We start from the raw sequence: 20009 nt of genomic DNA, 5'->3' as shown, positions 1-20009 counted from the left end.
AAAAATAATATACTTGACCATGTGCGACCCGTCACCTTTAATCACCGCTAATAAGATGGGGGCTTACCAGATCATCAGCGACCTCCTGTTTAAGGGAGGTCAGTCAGTGCGTATAATGTCACAAATTTCGGCTCCAGACAACCAGATGTGAAAAAACGTGTGTCTCCTATCTGCAGACACCGCAGCTCAGGTGATCAGTCACCGCAAACTTCCCAAATATTTGCCAGCATGAAGGATGATGCAAAATAAAAAGTGCTCCGAATCGTGTAATATGTTTTAACACCAAAAATGTTTTTTCTTTATTGCATAAAGTCAGATGTTGTAAAAAGGACCCCAACGAGTCTCCAATGTACAGATAGCATTTAAAATGCAAACAGCATCGAAAACGAAAAATAAAATTGCTAGCAGATAAAAAAAAACTGTATGTGGTTTTAAATTGCGATCGCACAAGCACAGGACGTGTGGATGTGGCTACCTTGGGTAACCAGATGGTTGCCAGAGTTTCTATGATTGTTCGGAGGCTGGGTGCGATCTTCTGATGTCACGCCTGCCCTCTGCATTCAAACAAATGGCACCACCTTGTCTGGGAAGCCAAGATCCTTTTTTAAATTTTGTTTTATTTCAGCTGTCCTAGCCTAGAGGTGAGATGTGGGGTCTTACTGACCTCATATCTCACAGTAAAGAGGGTTGATCATGCCATATTCCTATTACTAGGGATGCGTACATTCCTTGTAATAGGAATAAAAGTGATAAAAATTTTTTTTTTTTTTAAAGTGTCAAACTAAAAATTTTTTTAAAAAGTGCAGTGCCCTGTTTGCGCGCACGCAGAAGCAAACGTATACGCAAGTTCTGCAAACATCTGAAAACAGTGGGAGGTGTTGCCGCAAACGTTAGAATGAGAGCAAAAGAGTGAGAGCAATTCTGGCCCTAGATCTCCTCTAAACATGTAATCATAAAAAAAAATTAAAGTGTTGCCTATGGGGATTTTTATGTACTGAAGTTTGGCGCCATTCCACAAGTGTGTGCTATTTTAAAGCATGGTTAGGTATCTATTTACTCGGCGTAACTTCATCTTTCACATTATGCAAAAAAATTGGGCTACCTTTACTGTTTTTTTTCCCCCCCAAAAAAATGCGTTTGAAAAATTGCTGTGCAAATACTGTGCGAGATAAATGGTTGCAATGACTACCATTGTATTCTCTAGGGTCTCTGCTAAAAAAACAAAAAAAAAAAACATATATAATGTTTGGGGGTTCTATGAAATTTTCTAGCAAAAAAAATTATGATTTTACAGTAGGAGAGAAATGTCAGAATTGGCCTTGGTGACAAGCATCTAGAAAACAATCTAATGTAACATTTTTATGGCTGTGTGAATGAGGAAGCAGGCACTGGCTGGGTTGTAATATAAATCAGATTTATTTGTATAGCTCTGTAGCTCAGTTGTGAGCTTTCTGTGGAAGAAGCAATCACAGGTTCCCTCATATCCATCTATACTAGGAATCACTATCAAGCGCCATCCTTTGTTTACTTCCGCTGGGTGCATCACTGAGCGCAGCCCCCCGGATCGGGAACTTCCGGCGAATGGCCAGGCAGACTCCTAGTCTGTAGAAGGGGGAGGTTATTAAAGCTCGGACACTTCAGAGCCTGTCAGCGGCTGTTTGTAGTGAGGGACATGGCAGGTGAAGGCTGTGAACCGGGGGAGAGAGGTGGGATGTCTAAGTGGGTCCGGCTCAATGTGGGGGGGACGTGCTTTTTGGCAACCCGACAGACCCTGTGCAGGGACTCCAAATCTTTCCTGTACCGGCTGTGCCAGGCGGACCCGGACCTGGACTCTGATAAGGTAAGGGGGATACCGGGCTGTGGGGAGACTGGGAAGAGCTGCCTGTCAGAGGCCAGGTTGGGCTACCATTCTCCTAGCAGAAAGGCAGATTTGGACTCGTTTGTGTGGGTGTTTTTTTTTTTTTTTTTTTTTTATGTATTTTTTTAATTCGTTATTTTTTACTGTAACCAAATGTAAAAAAAAATAGATGACTTAATAAAAAACTTAAAATACCCTTTGGTATGCTATGTGAATTGGGGTGTCATTTGATTCTATGATGCTATAATAGGTTAGGAGGGTCTGGTGGTGATGTAGCGTGGGACAGTATGGAAGACAATAGATGCCATTCTCCTGTCCCAATACTGGCTGTCCTGAATATCCAGATCCCTTTTGAGTAGGGATCGACCGATTTTTATCTGTGTGGCTGATATTGACTTTTTTGGAAGTATCAGTATTGGTCAGAGACGTTACCGATTATTGCTTCAAGGAGTTTTAGCTGGGTGCTGCAGGTATCACCACAGTACCATCCTTTTAGAGCGGACGGTCAGCTTTAGGGCTGAAACAACTAATCGATTGGCGACATTAATGGATTGGCGACATTAATGGATTGGCGACATTAATGGATTGGCGACGAATCGATTGGCGACATTAATGGATTGGCGACGAATCGATTGGCGACATTAATGGGCTGGCGATTACTATTTTCATAATCGGCCAGCTGATTAGTTGGCCTGCATACAGAATGCATTACTTGTTTACATATCAGGAAATACAGTGCAGCACACATGCAGCTCAGTACATGATGTACATCAGTACACCATACATGTCAGTAAGTGCCTGAGAACTTGTGAATGTGTGAGGAGCAATGCCTCGTGGGACATGTAGTCCTGGGCAGGAAGTGAGTAGTTCTAAAGGCAGAAGTTTTCTTTACCTTGCTATTGGGGCACTCCATACTGTTCTTAAACGCACAGCAAAAAGCTGTGTAGAAACAGATCAAAAGCAAACTGCATAGGTGTGTACCGAGCCTTATGCTGGCCACACGGATCAATTTTCAGACAAGAATATTCATATGAAAAATCTTTGTACATTCACTGAATCAAAGAATGTTGTTTGAAATTTTCACTTGCTTTTAACATTCTGTTTTAAAATGAATGTAATTTCTGAACGAAAAACCACATTCACTGTCTGAAAATTCCTTTGACCAAGAAGTTTTCTATTTCTAAATTTTCCCGTCACTGTGGTTGAAAACAAATGTCGATTTAACCCCACTAACGATTTGAAAACTGAACGAACGTTCTTAAAATTACTTTTTTTGAAGGAAGACATTTGTTTTTGTATGGCCAGCATATAATATATTACAGTTCTGTTTGAAATCTGCAAAACCATCTTTAACTTTTTTTTTTTCTTTAAAAAAAGATCTGAGTCTGATGATATATACCAGATTCTACCCAATGGTATGTACAGTATATCTCCTCTAATAGTATGTACAGTACATCTCTTCTGTCTGTTATTCTTAGAGTGGATTAGAGATTTTGCTCTCTAACCATATAGTTGGTTATTTATATTTACCACTGCATATAGATATTTAAGAATAAATTGCCTTTTTTTTTTCTTTACATTTTAACAAAATGTATACACCCCACTTTTTAAAAGGTTTTTAACCGGTTAATCAATTGAAACAATAATTGGCCAACTAATCGATTATGAAAATAATTGTTAGTTGCAGCTCTAGTCAGCTTTATTGTAATAACTGATGCCACTCAGCAGCCACTGCTTGCCCAGACTCTCCTAAACAACCAGCCTGCACATCCGATGGCTGGCCGAAGACCCGACCAAAGCCGGTGCTTTGTTTGGGTCTCGGATTGAGTAACCCGGAAAAGCAATGTCATGACGTCACTCCCTGGATTACTTGCACCAAAAAAAAGAAAGTATTAGGGCTCTTTCACGCTACCGATCTGTTCAGGTCCGCCTGTCAGTTTTTCAGGCGGACCTGAACGGATGCTCCATAGAGGTCTATGGAGCGTCGAATGACAGCGGTGACATGTCCGCTGACATCTGACCCTCTCCGATACGAAAAAGTGTGATGGAGGAAAAAACTACTTTTCCATTCGTCAGCGGATCGGGTGACGACGGACTGTGCGGTCTGTCGTCATCCGATCTCCCATAGGGGAGAGTGGCGCTCTGACAGGTCCATCCCTGCACAGAGTGCAGCGACTGACATGTCATCTTCCTGCTCAGCGGGTATCGACGGAGCCATTCCCGTTGAGCAAGCGGATATCCACGGGGTGGATCATCACTGATCCGCCCCGTGTGAAAGAGCCCTTAACCGCTTGAGATCCGCGCTATAGCCAAATGACGGCTACAGCGTGGACCTGCTTTGCCGGGACTACGTCTATTGAGGTCGTCCCGTGCACGAGCGGCCTGCGCGCCCCGCTCTGTGATCAGCGAGTCTATGAGACTCGCCTGATTACGGATCGGAGCAAGGGGTCGATCCCTACCAGTGCCAGCTGCCACCGCCTACCAGTGCCAGCTGCCACCGCCTACCAGTGCCAGCTGCCACCGCCTGCCAGCTGCCACCGCCTGCCAGCTGCCACCGCCAATCAGTGCCAACTAGTGCCACCGCCAACCAATGCCACCTGCCAACACCAACCAGTGCCACCGCCAATCAGTGCCATCTGCCAGTGACAACTAGTGCCACCGCCAAACCAGGGCCACCTGCCACCGCCAAACCAGGGCCACCTGCCACCGCCAAACCAGGGCCACCTGCCACCGCCAAACCAGGGCCACCTGCCACCGCCAAACCAGGGCCACCTGCCACCGCCAAACCAGGGCCACCTGCCAGTTCCAAACCAGTGTCACCTGCCAGTGCCAACCAGTGTCACCTGTCGGTGCCATCTGGCAGTTCCACGTGCCTGCCAGTGGCAACCAGTGCCACCTGCCAGTGCCAGCCAGTTCCATCTGTTGCCAGCCTTACTCTTTCTAGTCAGCCCATAACCCTGATGTAACAGCGTTTCAATGGAGTTATTGACTGGGTGCTCCATTGTGAGTTAGGGATAGGGGGTGAAAATGAGTGGCCTTACCCCAGGAGCTGAAAAAAAAAACTGGCTCCTAACTTTAACTGGCTCTTCAATTCAAAGCAAATTTGTCAACCCCTGGTTGTTGGGCAGATTAAAAAGCACAAATTGCTGCAAAAACGCATTACATGCTTTACTGCAGCTTCTCCATTGAAGTATATTGAACCAAAAAAATCAGTTTTGCGTTTAAAAAAAAAAGTCCCTGACCCTTTCCAAACAGCAGCGGCTGAAAAAAGCATAGATGTGAATGTGTCCCATAGCAAACAATGTAAATGTACTGCGTTTCTGCAAAAAGCACCAAAAAACACATAGGTGTGAACCAGGCCTAAGACGTTTAGTAACATAATGGGGATTAAAAAAAATAAAATGAGCCCTTTATAGTACAAGAAAAAAAGCATATAATCACTACTGTAAGGGGTTCATTTTTTTTTACTGTAGAACTGTGAAAGTAATATTTACAGTAGTGATTATTTGCTCTTTTTGTACTATAAAGGGCTCATTTTTAGTTTTCTTTAACGCCATTATGTTACTGGCGATTATTCGATTATGAAAATAGTAATCGATAAATTTCATAATCAGTTGTCAATTAAGCGATTAGTTGTTTCAGCCCTATTGCCTTTGTAATTACCACAGCTGTTTCATCTGAGGGAAATCCTGAAAATATGACCTGTTGGGGCGCCTTGAAGATTAAGCCCCATGCACACGAGACGCCGGTGCAAACTCTGCTGGATACATGTTTTTAAAAGCTGAAACCGGCGTTTAGAAACACCCGTTTTGCCATGATTTAGCTGCGTTTTACAGCGTTTGCGTCTATAATCGTTTAGTTAAGCTAACAACATAGACCCTTCCCAAGCTCAAAAAACAGTATTAACTATTTCAGCCATTTTGTGAGACCAGAATGAGTAGAAGCAGCTGTGAGCAGCAGTGTACTTGTATTTAGCGTATCACTTGCCACAAGTTGTGGATTGTCCACTTGCCACATCACTTGCCACATCACTTGCCACAAGTTGTGGATTGTCCACCTGCCAAAAGTTGTGTATTGTCCACTTGCCACGTCACTTGCCACAAGTTGTGGATTGTCCACCTGCCATGTCACCTGCCACAAGTTGTGGATTATCCACTTGCCAAATCACTTGCCATGTCACCTGCCACAAGTTGTAGATTGTTCACTTGCCACGTCACCTGCCACAAGTTGTGGATTGTCCACTTGCCACGTCACTTGCCACATCACCTGCCACAACTTGTGGATTGTCCACCTGCCACTTCACCTGCTACAAGTTGTGGATTGTCCACTTGCCACGTCACCTGCCACCAGTTGTGGATTGTCCACTTGCCACGTCACCTGCCACCAGTTGTGGATTGTCCACTTGCCACGTCACCTGCCACAAGTTGTGGATTGTCCACTTGCCACGTCACCTGCCACAAGTTGTGGATTGTCCACTTGCCACGTCACCTGCCACAAGTTGTGGATTGTCCACTTGCCACGTCACCTGCCACAAGTTGTGGATTGTCCACCTGCTACGTCACCTGCCACGCGTTGTGGATTGTCCACCTGCCACGTCACCTGCCACGCGTTGTGGATTGTCCACCTGCCACGCGTTGTGGATTGTCCACCTGCCACGCGTTGTGGATTGTCCACCTGCCACGCGTTGTGGATTGTCCACCTGCCACGCGTTGTGGATTGTCCACCTGCCACGCGTTGTGGATTGTCCACCTGCCACGCCACCTGCCACGCGTTGTGGATTGTCCACTTGCCACGCCACCTGCCACGCGTTGTGGATTGTCCACTTGCCACGCCACCTGCCACGCGTTGTGGATTGTCCACTTGCCACGCCACCTGCCACGCGTTGTGGATTGTCCACTTGCCACGCCACCTGCCACGCATTGTGGATTGTCCACCTGCCACGCGTTGTGGATTGTCCACCTGCCACGCGTTGTGGATTGTCCACCTGCCACGCGTTGTGGATTGTCCACCTGCCACGCGTTGTGGATTGTCCACCTGCCACGCGTTGTGGATTGTCCACCTGCCACGCGTTGTGGATTGTCCACCTGCCACGCGTTGTGGATTGTCCACCTGCAACGCGTTGTGGATTGTCCACCTGCCACGCGTTGTGGATTGTCCACCTGCCACGCGTTGTGGATTGTCCACCTGCCACGCGTTGTGGATTGTCCACCTGCCACGCGTTGTGGATTGTCCACCTGCCACGCGTTGTGGATTGTCCTCTTGCCACGTCACCTGCCACGCGTTGTGGATTGTCCTCTTGCCACGTCACCTGCCACGCGTTGTGGATTGTCCTCTTGCCACGTCACCTGCCACGCGTTGTGGATTGTCCACCTGCCACGCGTTGTGGATTGTCCACCTGCCACGCGTTGTGGATTGTCCACCTGCCACGCGTTGTGGATTGTCCACCTGCCACGCGTTGTGGATTGTCCACCTGCCACGCCACCTGCCACCTGCCATTTCACTTGCCTCAAGTTGTGGATTGTCCACTTGCAATTGCAATTGTTTAAAATATTTTTTTTAATGGTTTTTCATCATTTGCCATCATTTTTGAGATTTTAATGTAAAAAAAAAAAGTCACCTTTAAAAACGTTTATAAACGAAAACGTAGCAAAACACGGTACCAGCGTTTTACTGCGTTTGGCGTCTAAAACGTGGAAAACTTTTGCGTCTGAACCCATTTTTTTGCTTCTGGAAAAACTAGATTAAACGCAACTGCATAAATGTCAAAAAAACGAGACTGTGTACGTGGACACATAGGATAGGCATGCGTTTAACAGCGTCTCGTGTGCATGAGGCCTTAGAGTTGAGAAACGCTGCTCTAGACCTGTGACGGTATGTTGTAGCATCTGGCACCAAGCTGTCTGTAACAAATCTTTAACCACTTCAAGACCAAGCCTATTTCTGAAATTTTGTTTACAAGTTTAAATCTGTATTTTTTATTTTTTTTGCTAGAAAACTACTTAAAAGCATTATATGTATATTTTTTTTTTAGCAGAGACCCTAGAGCATAAAATTGTGGTCATTGCAATATTTAATGACACTGTATTTGTGCAGCAGTCTTTCAAATTGAAAAAATACACTTCAATTGATTAAAAAAATAAAATAAATGTAAAGTTAGCCCAATTTTTTTGTATAATGTGAAAAATTATGATACGCTGAGTAAATAGATACCTAACATGTCGCACTAAAATTGCACACGCTTGTGGAATTGTGATAAACTGCGGTACTTGACACCTTCCCGCCGAGCGTACGCAGATATGCGGCCTCTGCTTTTGGGGTTTATGCCGGGATGATACCCGCAGCTGCAGGCATCACCCCAGTACTGTTTTTTTAGAGCGGGCGGTTGGCTTTCCAGGGATAACAACCGATGCAGCTAAAAGTCGCTTAATTGTTATCCCGGAGGAGTGGGAGGGAACAGCCCCCTCCCGCCACCTCATACTGCTCTGCCAGGGCCTCCCGTCCCACTGGGAGAACCCCGATCCACTTCCCGGCGGCTAGGGACAGACTGGCAGGAGTCTCCTGATTGTCACAGTGTCACTTCCTGTTTACTCGGCTGACAATGGTGCCGATTTAAAAAAAAAATATACAGTATTCAGAATCGCTGAAAACGGCGATCTGAATACTTTGAAGTGCAAAGGAGGGATTGGAGGTTTTTTAGACCCCCAATCCCTCCATAAAGAGTACCGGTCACCACCTATTACTGTCACAAGGGATGTTTACATTCCTTGTGACAGCAATAAAAGTGATCAAAATTTTTATTTTTAAACACAATTTAACCACTTGCCGACCTCTGTCGGCAAATATGTCGGCAGAATGGCACGGCTGGGAAAAGTAACGTACCCGTGCCTTACTTTGAATTTCCCGCCGTACCTTATACTTGCCTCCTCTGTGAATTTGGTTTTGCACAGGACGGCCTGCATCCTCTAATCGGGTCCCTCTTTGCTGATCCTGGCCCCTCCCTCCTGTTGCCCCCCCCCCCCCCCCCCAGTCAGCACCTTCCTATGGGGGCACTGGAGCCAAGTCACAGCTACGTGTTTCTATTCAGACTCTGAGCCTCGGCCCTGCCCCCTCTCTCCCCTGATTAGCAGACTGACTTTGATTGACAACCACAGGAGCCAATGGTTAATATGTCTCAGCCAATCGGAGAGTGTCTTAAACATTTGTGGAAATCGCTGAAGAGAGATGGGGTTTAGGAAAGTAATTGGGGAGAGGCTGTGACACACAGAAGGTTTTTATCTTAATGCATACAATGCATTAAGATAAACCTTCTGCCTTTACAACTCCTTTAAAGTGGAAGTCCATGCTAAAACTAAAGGCTGTTCCAGAACAGTTGTAAATAATTATGTTATGGGATTACACCATAAAATGTCTGGCTTACACCCAGGCAAACCAAATTTTATGGAGCTTCTTAGGGCATTTTCTGATCACTTGTAATGCTTTCACAAGGAATGTGTAAACATCCTTTGTAACAGTAATTGGCAGTGACAGGTACTCTTTATGGACAAATCTGGGGTCTAAAAGACCTCAAACCCCCTCCTCTGCACTTGGATATATTCAAACTGACAAGATCTGCTTTTTTTTGAATATTGAGACTTTTTTTTTTTTTAATTGGTGCCGTTGGCTGCCAAATAAACCGCACGTGACGGTCTGACGTCGCTTCTGGGTTTCTACATCTGAGATCCGTTTAGAGCTGAACCCAGCTTTGTTCAGGTCTCCAGCCAGCCGGTGGATGTGCCGGCTGTTGGCTCGGTTCTTGCTCCCACTCTCCTCCCATTCTTTTTTATAACAGCTGATCGGCTGCTTAGCTGCATTAAATGTTACAAGAAAGCTGACCGTCAGTTCTAAAAAACGGTACCAGGGAGATGGCTGCAGGTATTGCCCCTGCACAACAGGTATGTGATTTTGCGTGAAGGGGTTTAAGTGGGAGTCCCATGCATGAATTGTAAATATAGGTAAGCCTATGGTAAGTAAATATCTCCTAGATGTGCTCAGTTTAGGAAATATTTATTGTACATGCAGCTGGTGATGTCACCGGCGCATTTGTTCTTAAAGTGTAAGTTCACCTTTACATGAAAATCTGTAAGGTGAATTTACACGGGTCCCCATACTCCAACCCCCCCCCCCCCCCCCCCCCGGTCCCGCTGACCTCTCTATTCTCACGTCTTCTGCATAATAGTCAGGATGGGCTATGTGACTGCTGATTGGTTGGCGCTGCCCATGTGACGGCACTGACCAATTGGAATGCTCCGAATTGGACATTCAGCCCAGAGGATTTCTAAGCCCCGGACACTTGGCGCAGTTATATCGGGGCTTAGACCTGGAGATTGCAGCTGGGGGGGGGGGTGAGGAGCGGGGCCTGTGTTAGTTCATCTTACAGAGTTTTCTGTAAAGGGGAACTTGCTATTTAAGGAACAACCACCTGGATCATTCCTTCAGAGTACTGTGTTGTAAACAGCTGCTCCCGAGCGCATGCGCTGGAGTCATGTCATCGGGACTCCGGCCGCTCACGCAGGCAGAGTCTGCCAACCCAAAAGGAAGAACAGGTGAAGCTGGAAGCTGTCAGCGGTGGAGAAACTTCTGCATTTAGAATAACTTTACATCTCTTCCTTCTCCTGCCCAGGACTACATGTCCCATGAGGCATTGCTGCTTACACATCCACAAGTTCTCAGGCACTTACTGACCTGTATGGAGGTGTACTGAGCTGTATGTGTGCTGCACTGTAATTCCTGATATATAAACAAATAATGCATACTGTATGCAGGCAATCTAATCGGCTGACCAACTAATCGATTGTGAAAATAGTTGACTACTACTTTCAAAATCAATTATGTCGATTAGTAGTTTCAGCCCTAAATATATTGGAAAAACAATAAATGCCCCCATTTAGTTTAGCCAATATAGGATACCGCCAGGATGTAGAGCAGTCATGAGTAGAATATAAAGGCCCATATTTCAGTCTTATATAATGTAGAACAAGAGGGAGGAGCCCATCTTATAAATGGCTGGTTTGGGAATAGGATACATTATGAAAATTCTTATTGTTTGCACTCTGTCTAATAGCTCTGCTTAAGAAAAAGTCCACATGCATTATTCATCTTGATCAATATTTTAATGTGTGTTAAAGTGTTAGTAGACTTACTCCCCATAAGGTTTCTGTCCATTGCACCCCAGTGTTCTTCCAAAAACAGCCCGGGCCACCCAAGAGCAGGTAATGGGACTACTTGGGTCTCATTCACATGGGCAGAAATAATTCTGCATTTAGATGCACACTGCGTATAGTTTTGGGTGCATCTAAACGCAGCACTATAGTAATCAATGAGCCCATATACACAGCTATGCCTAGCTGCGAAAATGTGTGCTGCGTTTAGCTACGCAAACAAAATAGGCCACCTCTGCATCCAGGGCCATAAAAAAATCTGCAGATTTTATATGCAAACATGCCCAAACTCATCTAAATGTGTACATGTAAATCAGAGGCGTAACTGGAACCTTTAGGGCCCGGGGGCAAGAAACCATGAAACGTAACCCTGACCCCCGGCCGGGGCCCTTCCTTCTGAGCCTGGTGGCAGAGCACCAAGGACAAGGGGAGGGTCCAGGAGAGAGCACAAGGCGGCTGGAGAGCACATGGGGGGGGGGCAGCAGAAATATTTCTCAACATTTTACCAGTCACGGCACAACTTATTGCCTCTTCACAGCCTGTCAAATGCCTCTGAAAAGCGATGCAGGCTCAGATTTTTCTATCTGTCTGCTGAGCAGATCGGATGAACACGGACAGACAGTCCGTGTTCATCCGATCCCCCATAGAGGAGAGCGGAGAGCTAACAGGGCGGTCCCTGCACATTGTGCAGAGACCGCCGTGTCCACCGCCGGGTCAGCGGGGACAACGGAGCAATCCCCTCTGAGCAAGCAGATCATCACAAGGCGGATCATTACTGATCCGTCCCGTGTGAAAGGGGCCTAAGATGTATATAAAATCATATATATATATATATATATATATATATATATATATATATATATATATATATATATATATATATATATATATATATATATATATATATATATATATATATATACATACATACATACATACATACATACATACATACATACATACATACATACATACACACACATATATACATACACACACATACACACACATATATACATACACACACATACACACACATATATACATACACACACATACACACACATATATACATACACACACATACACACACATATATACATACACACACATACACACACATATATACATACACACACATACACATATATAATATTTATATTATCCGGGTACCGTTTTTTTTTTTAGAGCGGGCGATTGGCTTTACAGCCATAACAACTGATGAGGCTAAAAGCCGCTCGGCTGTTATACCGGAGGAGCGGGAGGGGACGTGCCCCCCCCCTCCTGCCGCTCTTACCGGTGCTCCCGTTCAATCAGGAGCACTGATCGCACATCCCCGGCTTCCAGTGGCTAGGGAGGGACTGGAATGAAGCCGTAAGTGGCTTCATTCCAGTCTCCTAATTGTAAACACGGAAGCGACGTCATGTCACTTCCCGTTTACTCAGCTGCCAATGGCGCCGGATTTAAAAAGAAATACACTATTCAGAATCGCTGAAAACGGCGATATGAATAATTTGAAGTGTAAAGGAGGGATGGGAGGTCTTTTAGACCCCCGATCCCTCCATAAAGAATACCTGTCACCACCTATTACTATCACAAGGGATGTTACAATAGGCGTCGCCTATTGAGATTTTTAGGTACCGTAGTTTGTCGTCATTCCACGAGTGTGTGCAATTATAAAGTGACATATCTGGTATCTATTTATCAAAAATGGGCTTAGTCATGAAAGGGATATATATATATATATATATATATATATATATTTCGACAAAACCCGGGCGCCAGGTCACATTTGTGACTAGAATTAGCGACCTGGGGCAGCACAGCTGGGGGTATCCTGTCTCCGCGGACCCCCTCGGCATGATCGCGTTGAGCCCCCGGCTTTGAGGCCTTCTACGATCCTATGGTTCCTTCTGGAATCTGGCGCCCTCTTATGGTGGCCGTTGTAATTGCAACCAGCAATGCTAATGGAGCTTCCCCTGTCTGCCAGCCTATCTCCTTCCCTTTACTCAGAACCCCTAAACATTATATATATATTTTATTCTAACACCCTAGAGAATAAAATGGTGGTCGTTGCAATACTGTCTGTCACACCGTATTTGCACAGCGGACTTACAAGCGCACTTTTTTGGGGAAAATGTATTTAATAAAAAAAAAAACAGTAAAGTTAGCCCAATTTTTTTTTATATTGTGAAAGATAATGTTGCGTCGAGTAAATCGATACCCAACATGTCATGCTTCAAAATTGCGCCCGCTCATGGAATAGCGACAAACTTTTACCCTTTAAAATCTCCATAGGTGACGTTTAAAAAATTCTACAGGTTGCACTTTTTAAGTTACAGAGGAGGTCTGGGGCTAGAATTATTCCTCTCACTCTACCGATCGCAGCGATACCTCACCGCTTTCATATATGCGTTCACTTCTGCACGCAAGCTTGGCGGGACAGGGCGCGTTAAATTTTTTTTCTTCTTATTTTAACTTTTATTTTTATTTTTTTCACAGTTCTTTTAAAAAAATAAAAGTGTCACTTTTATTCCTATTACAAGGAATGTAAAAATCCCTTGTAATAGAAAAAAGCATGACAGGTCCTTGTATATGAGATCTGGGGTCAGAGAGACCTCACATCTCATATTTACACTAAAATGCAATTTAAATTTTTTTTTTGTCATTTGAAAAAAAAAAAAAAAAAAAAAATGTCCCTCTAAGAGCTATGGGCAATGACTTGGAGACAGGTGGGGGGCTGGGGGCTATCTTCCCCTCACTCGTCTCCATGTCAGGCCAGGGACAGGTCCAGATCGCCATCACGGACCTGGCTCCTAACTTTTTTACCTGGCTCCTAGAGTCCAAGCAATTTTGTCAACCCATGTATGTGTGTGTGTGTATATGTATGTGTATATATATATATGTGTGTGTGTGTGTGTGTGTGTGTGTGTGTGTGTGTGTGTGTGTGTGTAAATATAAATATATATATATATTTATATTTACACTTTTTTTTTTTTTTATAGGCAAGCAGGGGGTTCATACAAGTACATGGTACAGTAGGCTCATTGAATGTTCAGTTACCTGAAATGTTAGGGTAACATACTTTGAGATCCTGTACTAAATTTTGCTAGCTTAACTCTTTTAACGCTTTTGTGGAGAAAAATAAATTCCCCTTTGGTTGATCTATATACATTAGAAGGATTTTAACAAACGTTGCAGATTCCTGCTTTTTTGTTATTCTGAAGCAATCCCTGTTTATCTGTGTCCATGTGGGAAAGTAATGCTGGCCATACACGGTTCGAATTTCGAAAGAATTTTCTTTCGAAAATCGTATCTAAGAATTTTCGTATGAATTTCGCACCGGCTGCAGCAACAGCCGAATTTCGTGCAGAAATAAAATTTGAGGAATCGGACATGTTGGAAATTTTTAGAAAAACTAACGATTTTCTAATCTATGATGGGAGAATCGTGCGAGAAACGTAATAAGAAAAGAAAATGTACGGAGATAAAAGAAAATTTACGGAGAGAAAAGATTCCCAGCCAAGAAAATTCTTTTCTGTAGCAACATGAGGTGAAATTGAAGGCTTGGTCGGCCGAATTTCGAAAATCAATGGTGGCATCATCGGATCACAAAAAAACGAATTTTCTGATTTTGAAAAGAAAATTCGTTCAAAATTCGACCGTATATGGCCTGCATAACTCTAAGAGCCGGTTCACACAGGGGCAACACGACTTTCAACACGACTTTTGGAGGCAACTTGGACACGACTTATCAACAAGACTTGGGGCAACTTACAACATGACTTTAAGTCGCCCCAGGCCAGGCGACTTTTGCCGTGGCCCATCAGAGAATAAGCTCTCGAGGGGGGACTCCACGCCAAATAATAATAATAAAAAAAACAAAAAACGGCGTGGGTTCCCTCTCCAGGAGCATATCAGGCCCTTAGGTCTGATATGGATTTTAAGGGGAACCCCCTACGCCGAAAAAACGGCGTGGGTGTCCCCCCCCCCCCCCCCCCCCGGATCCATACCAGACCCTTATCCGAGCACACTAGCCATTCGGCCAGGAAAGGGGGTGGAGACGAGCGAGCGCCCCCTCCTGAGAGAAGACCGGGGCACAGCTTGTAAAAGAGCTAGAAGAAGGCGCGGTGGCCCGGCAAGAAGAACCGAAGAGGGGGACCAGACTCCCGAAGTCGGAAGAAGAGGGCGGCGGCGAAGAAGAAAGCCGGGCTCTTCCGCTAGTAAAAGAGCTAGCAGAAGATAGCGGAGGAGTCCGTCGAGAAGACCCCCGAAGACGGAAGAAGACCCCCGGAGCTGTGCAATAAACTATTTTAACCCTTGTGTGTTGTGTTTTTATTAAAGGGAGCTCACGGATTCCAATAAGCCCCCGCCCGCAGACCCCGACAACCAATGGCCAGGGTTGTCGGTAAGAGGCCCTTGTCCTCATCAACATGGGGACAAGGTGCTTTGAGTTTGGGGGGCGTGTGGCCCCCCCTTCCCCAAGGCACCCCCCCATGTTGAGGGCACGCGGCCTGGTACGGCTCAGGAGGGGGGTGCTCGCTCGTCCCCACCCCCTTTCCTGGCCGGCCGGGTAGCGTGCTCAGATAAGGGTCTGGTATGGATCTGGTGGGGACCCCCACGCCGCTTTTTCAGCATAAGGGGTTCCCCTTAAAATCCACACCAGACCTAAGGGCCTGGTATGCTCCTGGAGGGGGAACCCACGCCGTTTTTTTTTTTTTAAATAAATTTGGCATGGAGTTCCCTTTTGAGAGCTGATAATTCTGTGAGAGTCGCCTCCGTATAGACGGAGATCCGACTTGTAGGTGACCTCCATTGAAATCAATGGGTGCCAGTCACCTACAAGTCAGATAGAAGTAGTACAGGAACCGTTTCTGAAGTCGGAGCGACTTCAGTAGTGTGCATTAAGACGGCTCTCATTCACTTACGTTGATTTGTACATGTAGCGTGACTTAAGGCGACTAGGGGCGACCTGAAGTCGGATCTGAGTCACCCCTGTGTGAACCGGCTCTTATGGGAGTGGTTTCATAATCAGCTGCAGCACCTGTAGGGCACTAATGAGGAAAACTACTGGACTTGCATCCTTTTAGAAGCGATTTCCTATTGGGAGTATTTTTGTTGCAGGGGATGCCTGAAGTCTGACTTGTATCCAAGAGCCCTTTCACAATGAACTGCCCTGGGCATCGGTGGTAAAACGCTGCTATTTTTAGCGGTGCTATTCGCCCACTAGTGGGACGCTTTTAACCCCAGCTAGCGCCCGCAAAGTGCTGCTACAGCGGCGGTTTGGCGGCGCTGCCCTTAGTTCACTGCTCTTAATGCGCTCCAAAGAAGCTGCTGGCAGGACTTTTTCTGATGCCCTGCCAGTGCACTGCTCCAGTGTGAAAGCCCGGCTTTCACACTGGAGTCTGTTTCAGTGCCCTTTTACACGAGCTATTTTTAACGCTATAGGTAATTTTTAATAACCTCCAATTACAATATTACATGTGTCGCAATTGTATACACTATATATTTTATAAAAAAAAATTTCCCCATGAAAGTAGAGTTACCCTTTATCCAGCTAGGACTCATGCACAGGTGTAAAAGAGTCCGTACAGCTTGTGTGTGTTTTTTTTTTTTTTATATATATAATATACTATGAGCCCAAACAATGGCATAAAGAACACATAGTGTGTCAGTAGTTTCCGCTATCACCCCCCCCCCCCCCCCCCAACTGTAGTGTCCTCTGCCCTCCTCATCCCCATAGTAGTGTCCTGCGCCTACTCCCAAAGCAATGTCATCTGACACCCTTCACATCACCCCCAATGTCTTTGTCCCCCCCCCCCCCCCCCCTTAGAATTGTCCTCTTCACCACAACCCAAAAACACACACAGCTCTGTGTAGGTAGCACTCTCTTACCCGACAACATATGCACAAGGGGGGAACTGTCAAAGTTAACTTTTCATATTAACAGGGTTAGGGATTGGTTGCTAGGACTACCCCTGTCCTAGCAACCAATCACCTGCTGGTTAACTGAGACAGCTCCCGCCCTCCATCCAGTACTGTGCTGCCTCCCACTCCCCGCTCTGCAGTGAGGATGGGAGGCGAAGACGGGGGCAAGCAGGTCCATGTTTGCATTCTACCTGTCAGCTGGAGATTAAGGCTTACCTGTAGGTGCAAGAAATATCTCCTAAACCTAAACTGTTTGGGAGATATTTGCAAAAAACAGGCACTGCTGTCTATGGTGCATGCACTGTAGACACTGCTGCGCAGGCACACTGAGCATACCGTGATCATGCCGTTAGTGGCGGCTCCTGCACGCATGCATGGAAATTGTCATTGCAGGTCCGGCCAATCACAGTGCTGGAGCCACGATACCCAGAAGGAAGATGGACACATCGTGGAAGAGGGGACAGCGGTGACATCGCTGGCTACTTTGACAGGTAAGTGACACATAATGGGCTACTATGCGATGCATAATAGCCCATTATGCTTTACATTTGCAGGCAAACAGAGGAAGGAAAACCCATGTGGTGTCTTCTGACCGTGTGAAAAATAAGAGAGAATATCTCCTGCGCTCGTGAAGGTGTTATAAGTGAGGGGTGGTAGTTCTTTCAAATGGAAAAAATTTATTGAAAAAAGATCATCGTGCGTGTCCTGCTGCCTAGACTGACCAGGGGTGGTCCAAAGAAAACCAAGTGAAAAGAAAGGAGAAATGTAAGGCGCGTGATCTGACACTTGGATGAAAAGAATGTATATTTTCATTCATTTATAAAACTTCAATGAATATGAAAGCATATAGAAAGTCTACGTATTACCAACAACAGCAACAGGGTCTTCTGACCGTGTAAATGCTTTCCATCCAGAACTTTTTGTACAGCAAGTACTGGTCCAGCTTTCTTAAATTTATAATTGGTCAAAACTTGCTCGAGGGCTTCATCACCACAAATATGTGGGAATAAAACCCATGGCCAATCTGACCCACAGGAACCAGGATAATGACTTCCTGTTCTGCCAGATCGCTAATACTCCCCAAAAGGCCCTTTGCCTTCAGTGGATCCCTGGGGAGATGGGCAAGGATAAAGTTTGGAGGGGGGGGGGGGGGACAGAAATTCTAGTCTGTAACCCTCCCTTACAAGACTTAGAATGTAAGGGCTCTGCTCTTCCCTTCCCATTGGGGGAGGAACCATGAGAGTCTTCCACCAACTTTTATGTTAACGTCATTTTAACTCCTTGCTGGAAGCTCCGGGCCTGGAAAAAAGGATTCCACCCTTTCCCTTGCCCAATCCCCACTTTTCTAGGCTCCTACTTGCCCTTAAAGCGGTCTTTTGACTGAGGGCCTTGAAAAATTGTATTTCCACTTATCCCTCTTGGGTTTTGTTGGGATATAGCTTATTCTGTGCTGAAACCTGAGAAGCTGTTGTTTGAATAGATTGCTTTGAGGAGACCCTCCATGTCTTCGGCTGTGAAGATGTCCTCCAGGTCTAGTCTCCAGCTGACTATCTAGGTCCAAATCCTCTCCTTCACAAGAGTTCCGATCCGTGGCCCCTGCCTCTTCCTCATCAGATTAATACGGGGCCAGACCCTGGGACCCTCCAGTATAATTTGCTGAGGTCCCATCCTGAGAGGGGGTGCTCTCCCTAGTGGAAGGGTCTTCTTGCCACTTCTCAACAGTAGCTCTGAAGGGTCACCAGCATCTCAGCTTGTAGCGCCCGACAATCCTTCATAACTTGCACAGACTCCTTGCCAGCTAACCTATAAATGCTTCTGAAGCAAAAGGGTTTAGCGTGGTCTGGCAGGAGTTTCTCATTACAGTTACCACAATTCTTAGATTTAGTTTTGGCTTTTGACCTAGACCTACTGGCTGTGCCCCGAGCAGGGCATTCGGTCTCTGAAAAGACAAACAAACACCCTGTATCAGCTTAACTCCTTGGGTATCCTGTGGGGGGAGAGGGAAATGGAGCCACCCCACATCTTCTCCCCCCCCCCCCCCCCCCACCAGCTGATTTACTCACCCCCCATGGTGATCTGATGCAACCAGGTTCAGTCCGTCCTCCTCCATCCCTCTAGTGGACCGACTAATGGGTAGGATCACTCCGGGTATATTGGGGGGACACAGGACCGCGGACCCCCACTCTGTGACCGCTTCTTATACAAGCCTGCTGTGCTGTTAGCCGCAATGTTGCTGAAGCCTGATTTCGGCGGAAAGGACGTCATCCGAGCGCGCCGTACTCGCGTTCGGACATGCACAATCGCCGCCGGGAGACAGACTCCTCACAGCGGCAGGCATGGAATCCCTTGGCGCTCTGACGCCACCTTACAGCGCCATCAGACTGGGACACCGAGCATGAGGGATTCCTTTCCCAAAAATGGGAGATATTCAAGCGGCCCCTCCTAAACCATACACCACTGTCAGGTAGGAGGCGAGAGTGGGATGCAAGGTCCCTGGGGTTGTGGACACCCCCACCGGTATCTCAGGGGGGTTCTTGCTAAGCCATCCCCCACCACTGTACATACCTGTACCTCCCTGAGAATTTATATGAAAGGAAAAGAACCCCCTTTGGAAAGAGCAGAGCTCTGTCAGCCACCACTGACTGCCTTAGAGCTGACTTCCCAGGGGGGAGACCTCGGTTCCAGGCCTTGGCCTAAAGGTAGAAAATAACAAACGGTTTTGCTGCCATCCTGTGGGAAACGCAATCAATAACTGAGGGACAGAGGGAAAGAAGGGGCCTTTTAAACTTTGTTGTTGATGTGTTTCCTGTCAAGTGGGACTCGTCATCTCCGGTGTCCTGGAAGATGATTGGAGAAAAAAGAAATTTTGAGCTCTGGAAGAGGCAAGAAGAAAGCAACAGAATGTACTTTGAATACATACCCAAGTAGAATATCTGTGCCAGGCTACCAGAGTTTAGTGTCACTTTAAGAGATATTTGAATTGATTTATTAAGGGGTTTGTTTTGATTTTATATTTTTATATTAAA

The 20009-nt window shown here is 45.9% G+C and overlaps 1 protein-coding gene across 6 annotated transcripts in view; it reads left to right on the top strand.

Annotated features, from left to right (window-relative positions):
• Positions 1-1525: 1525 nt before the first annotated feature.
• The window catches only part of LOC143924687 (BTB/POZ domain-containing protein KCTD5), a 156050-nt gene continuing 137566 nt past the window's right edge, over positions 1526-20009 (top strand). For 2 of the 6 annotated variants that reach the window (XR_013261910.1, XR_013261909.1), the window contains exon 1: positions 1526-1840. Coding sequence is in view for 3 of the 6 variants with exons in the window: in XM_077449097.1 (XP_077305223.1) it covers positions 1673-1840 (168 nt within the window). In the remaining 3 variants the exon portion in view is untranslated. The remainder of the gene's footprint in view (positions 1841-20009) is intronic. The other 4 variants (XM_077449097.1, XM_077449098.1, XR_013261908.1 and 1 more) reach the window with 3 other exon arrangements.

The sequence above is a fragment of the Lithobates pipiens genome, unplaced genomic scaffold (genome assembly GCF_037356315.1).
Source record: "Lithobates pipiens isolate NorthernLeopardFrog02 unplaced genomic scaffold, aLitPip1_a1.2 Scaffold_22, whole genome shotgun sequence".
Lineage (NCBI taxonomy): Eukaryota > Metazoa > Chordata > Amphibia > Anura > Ranidae > Lithobates > Lithobates pipiens.
This window is presented reverse-complemented; position numbering and strand designations above follow the sequence as displayed.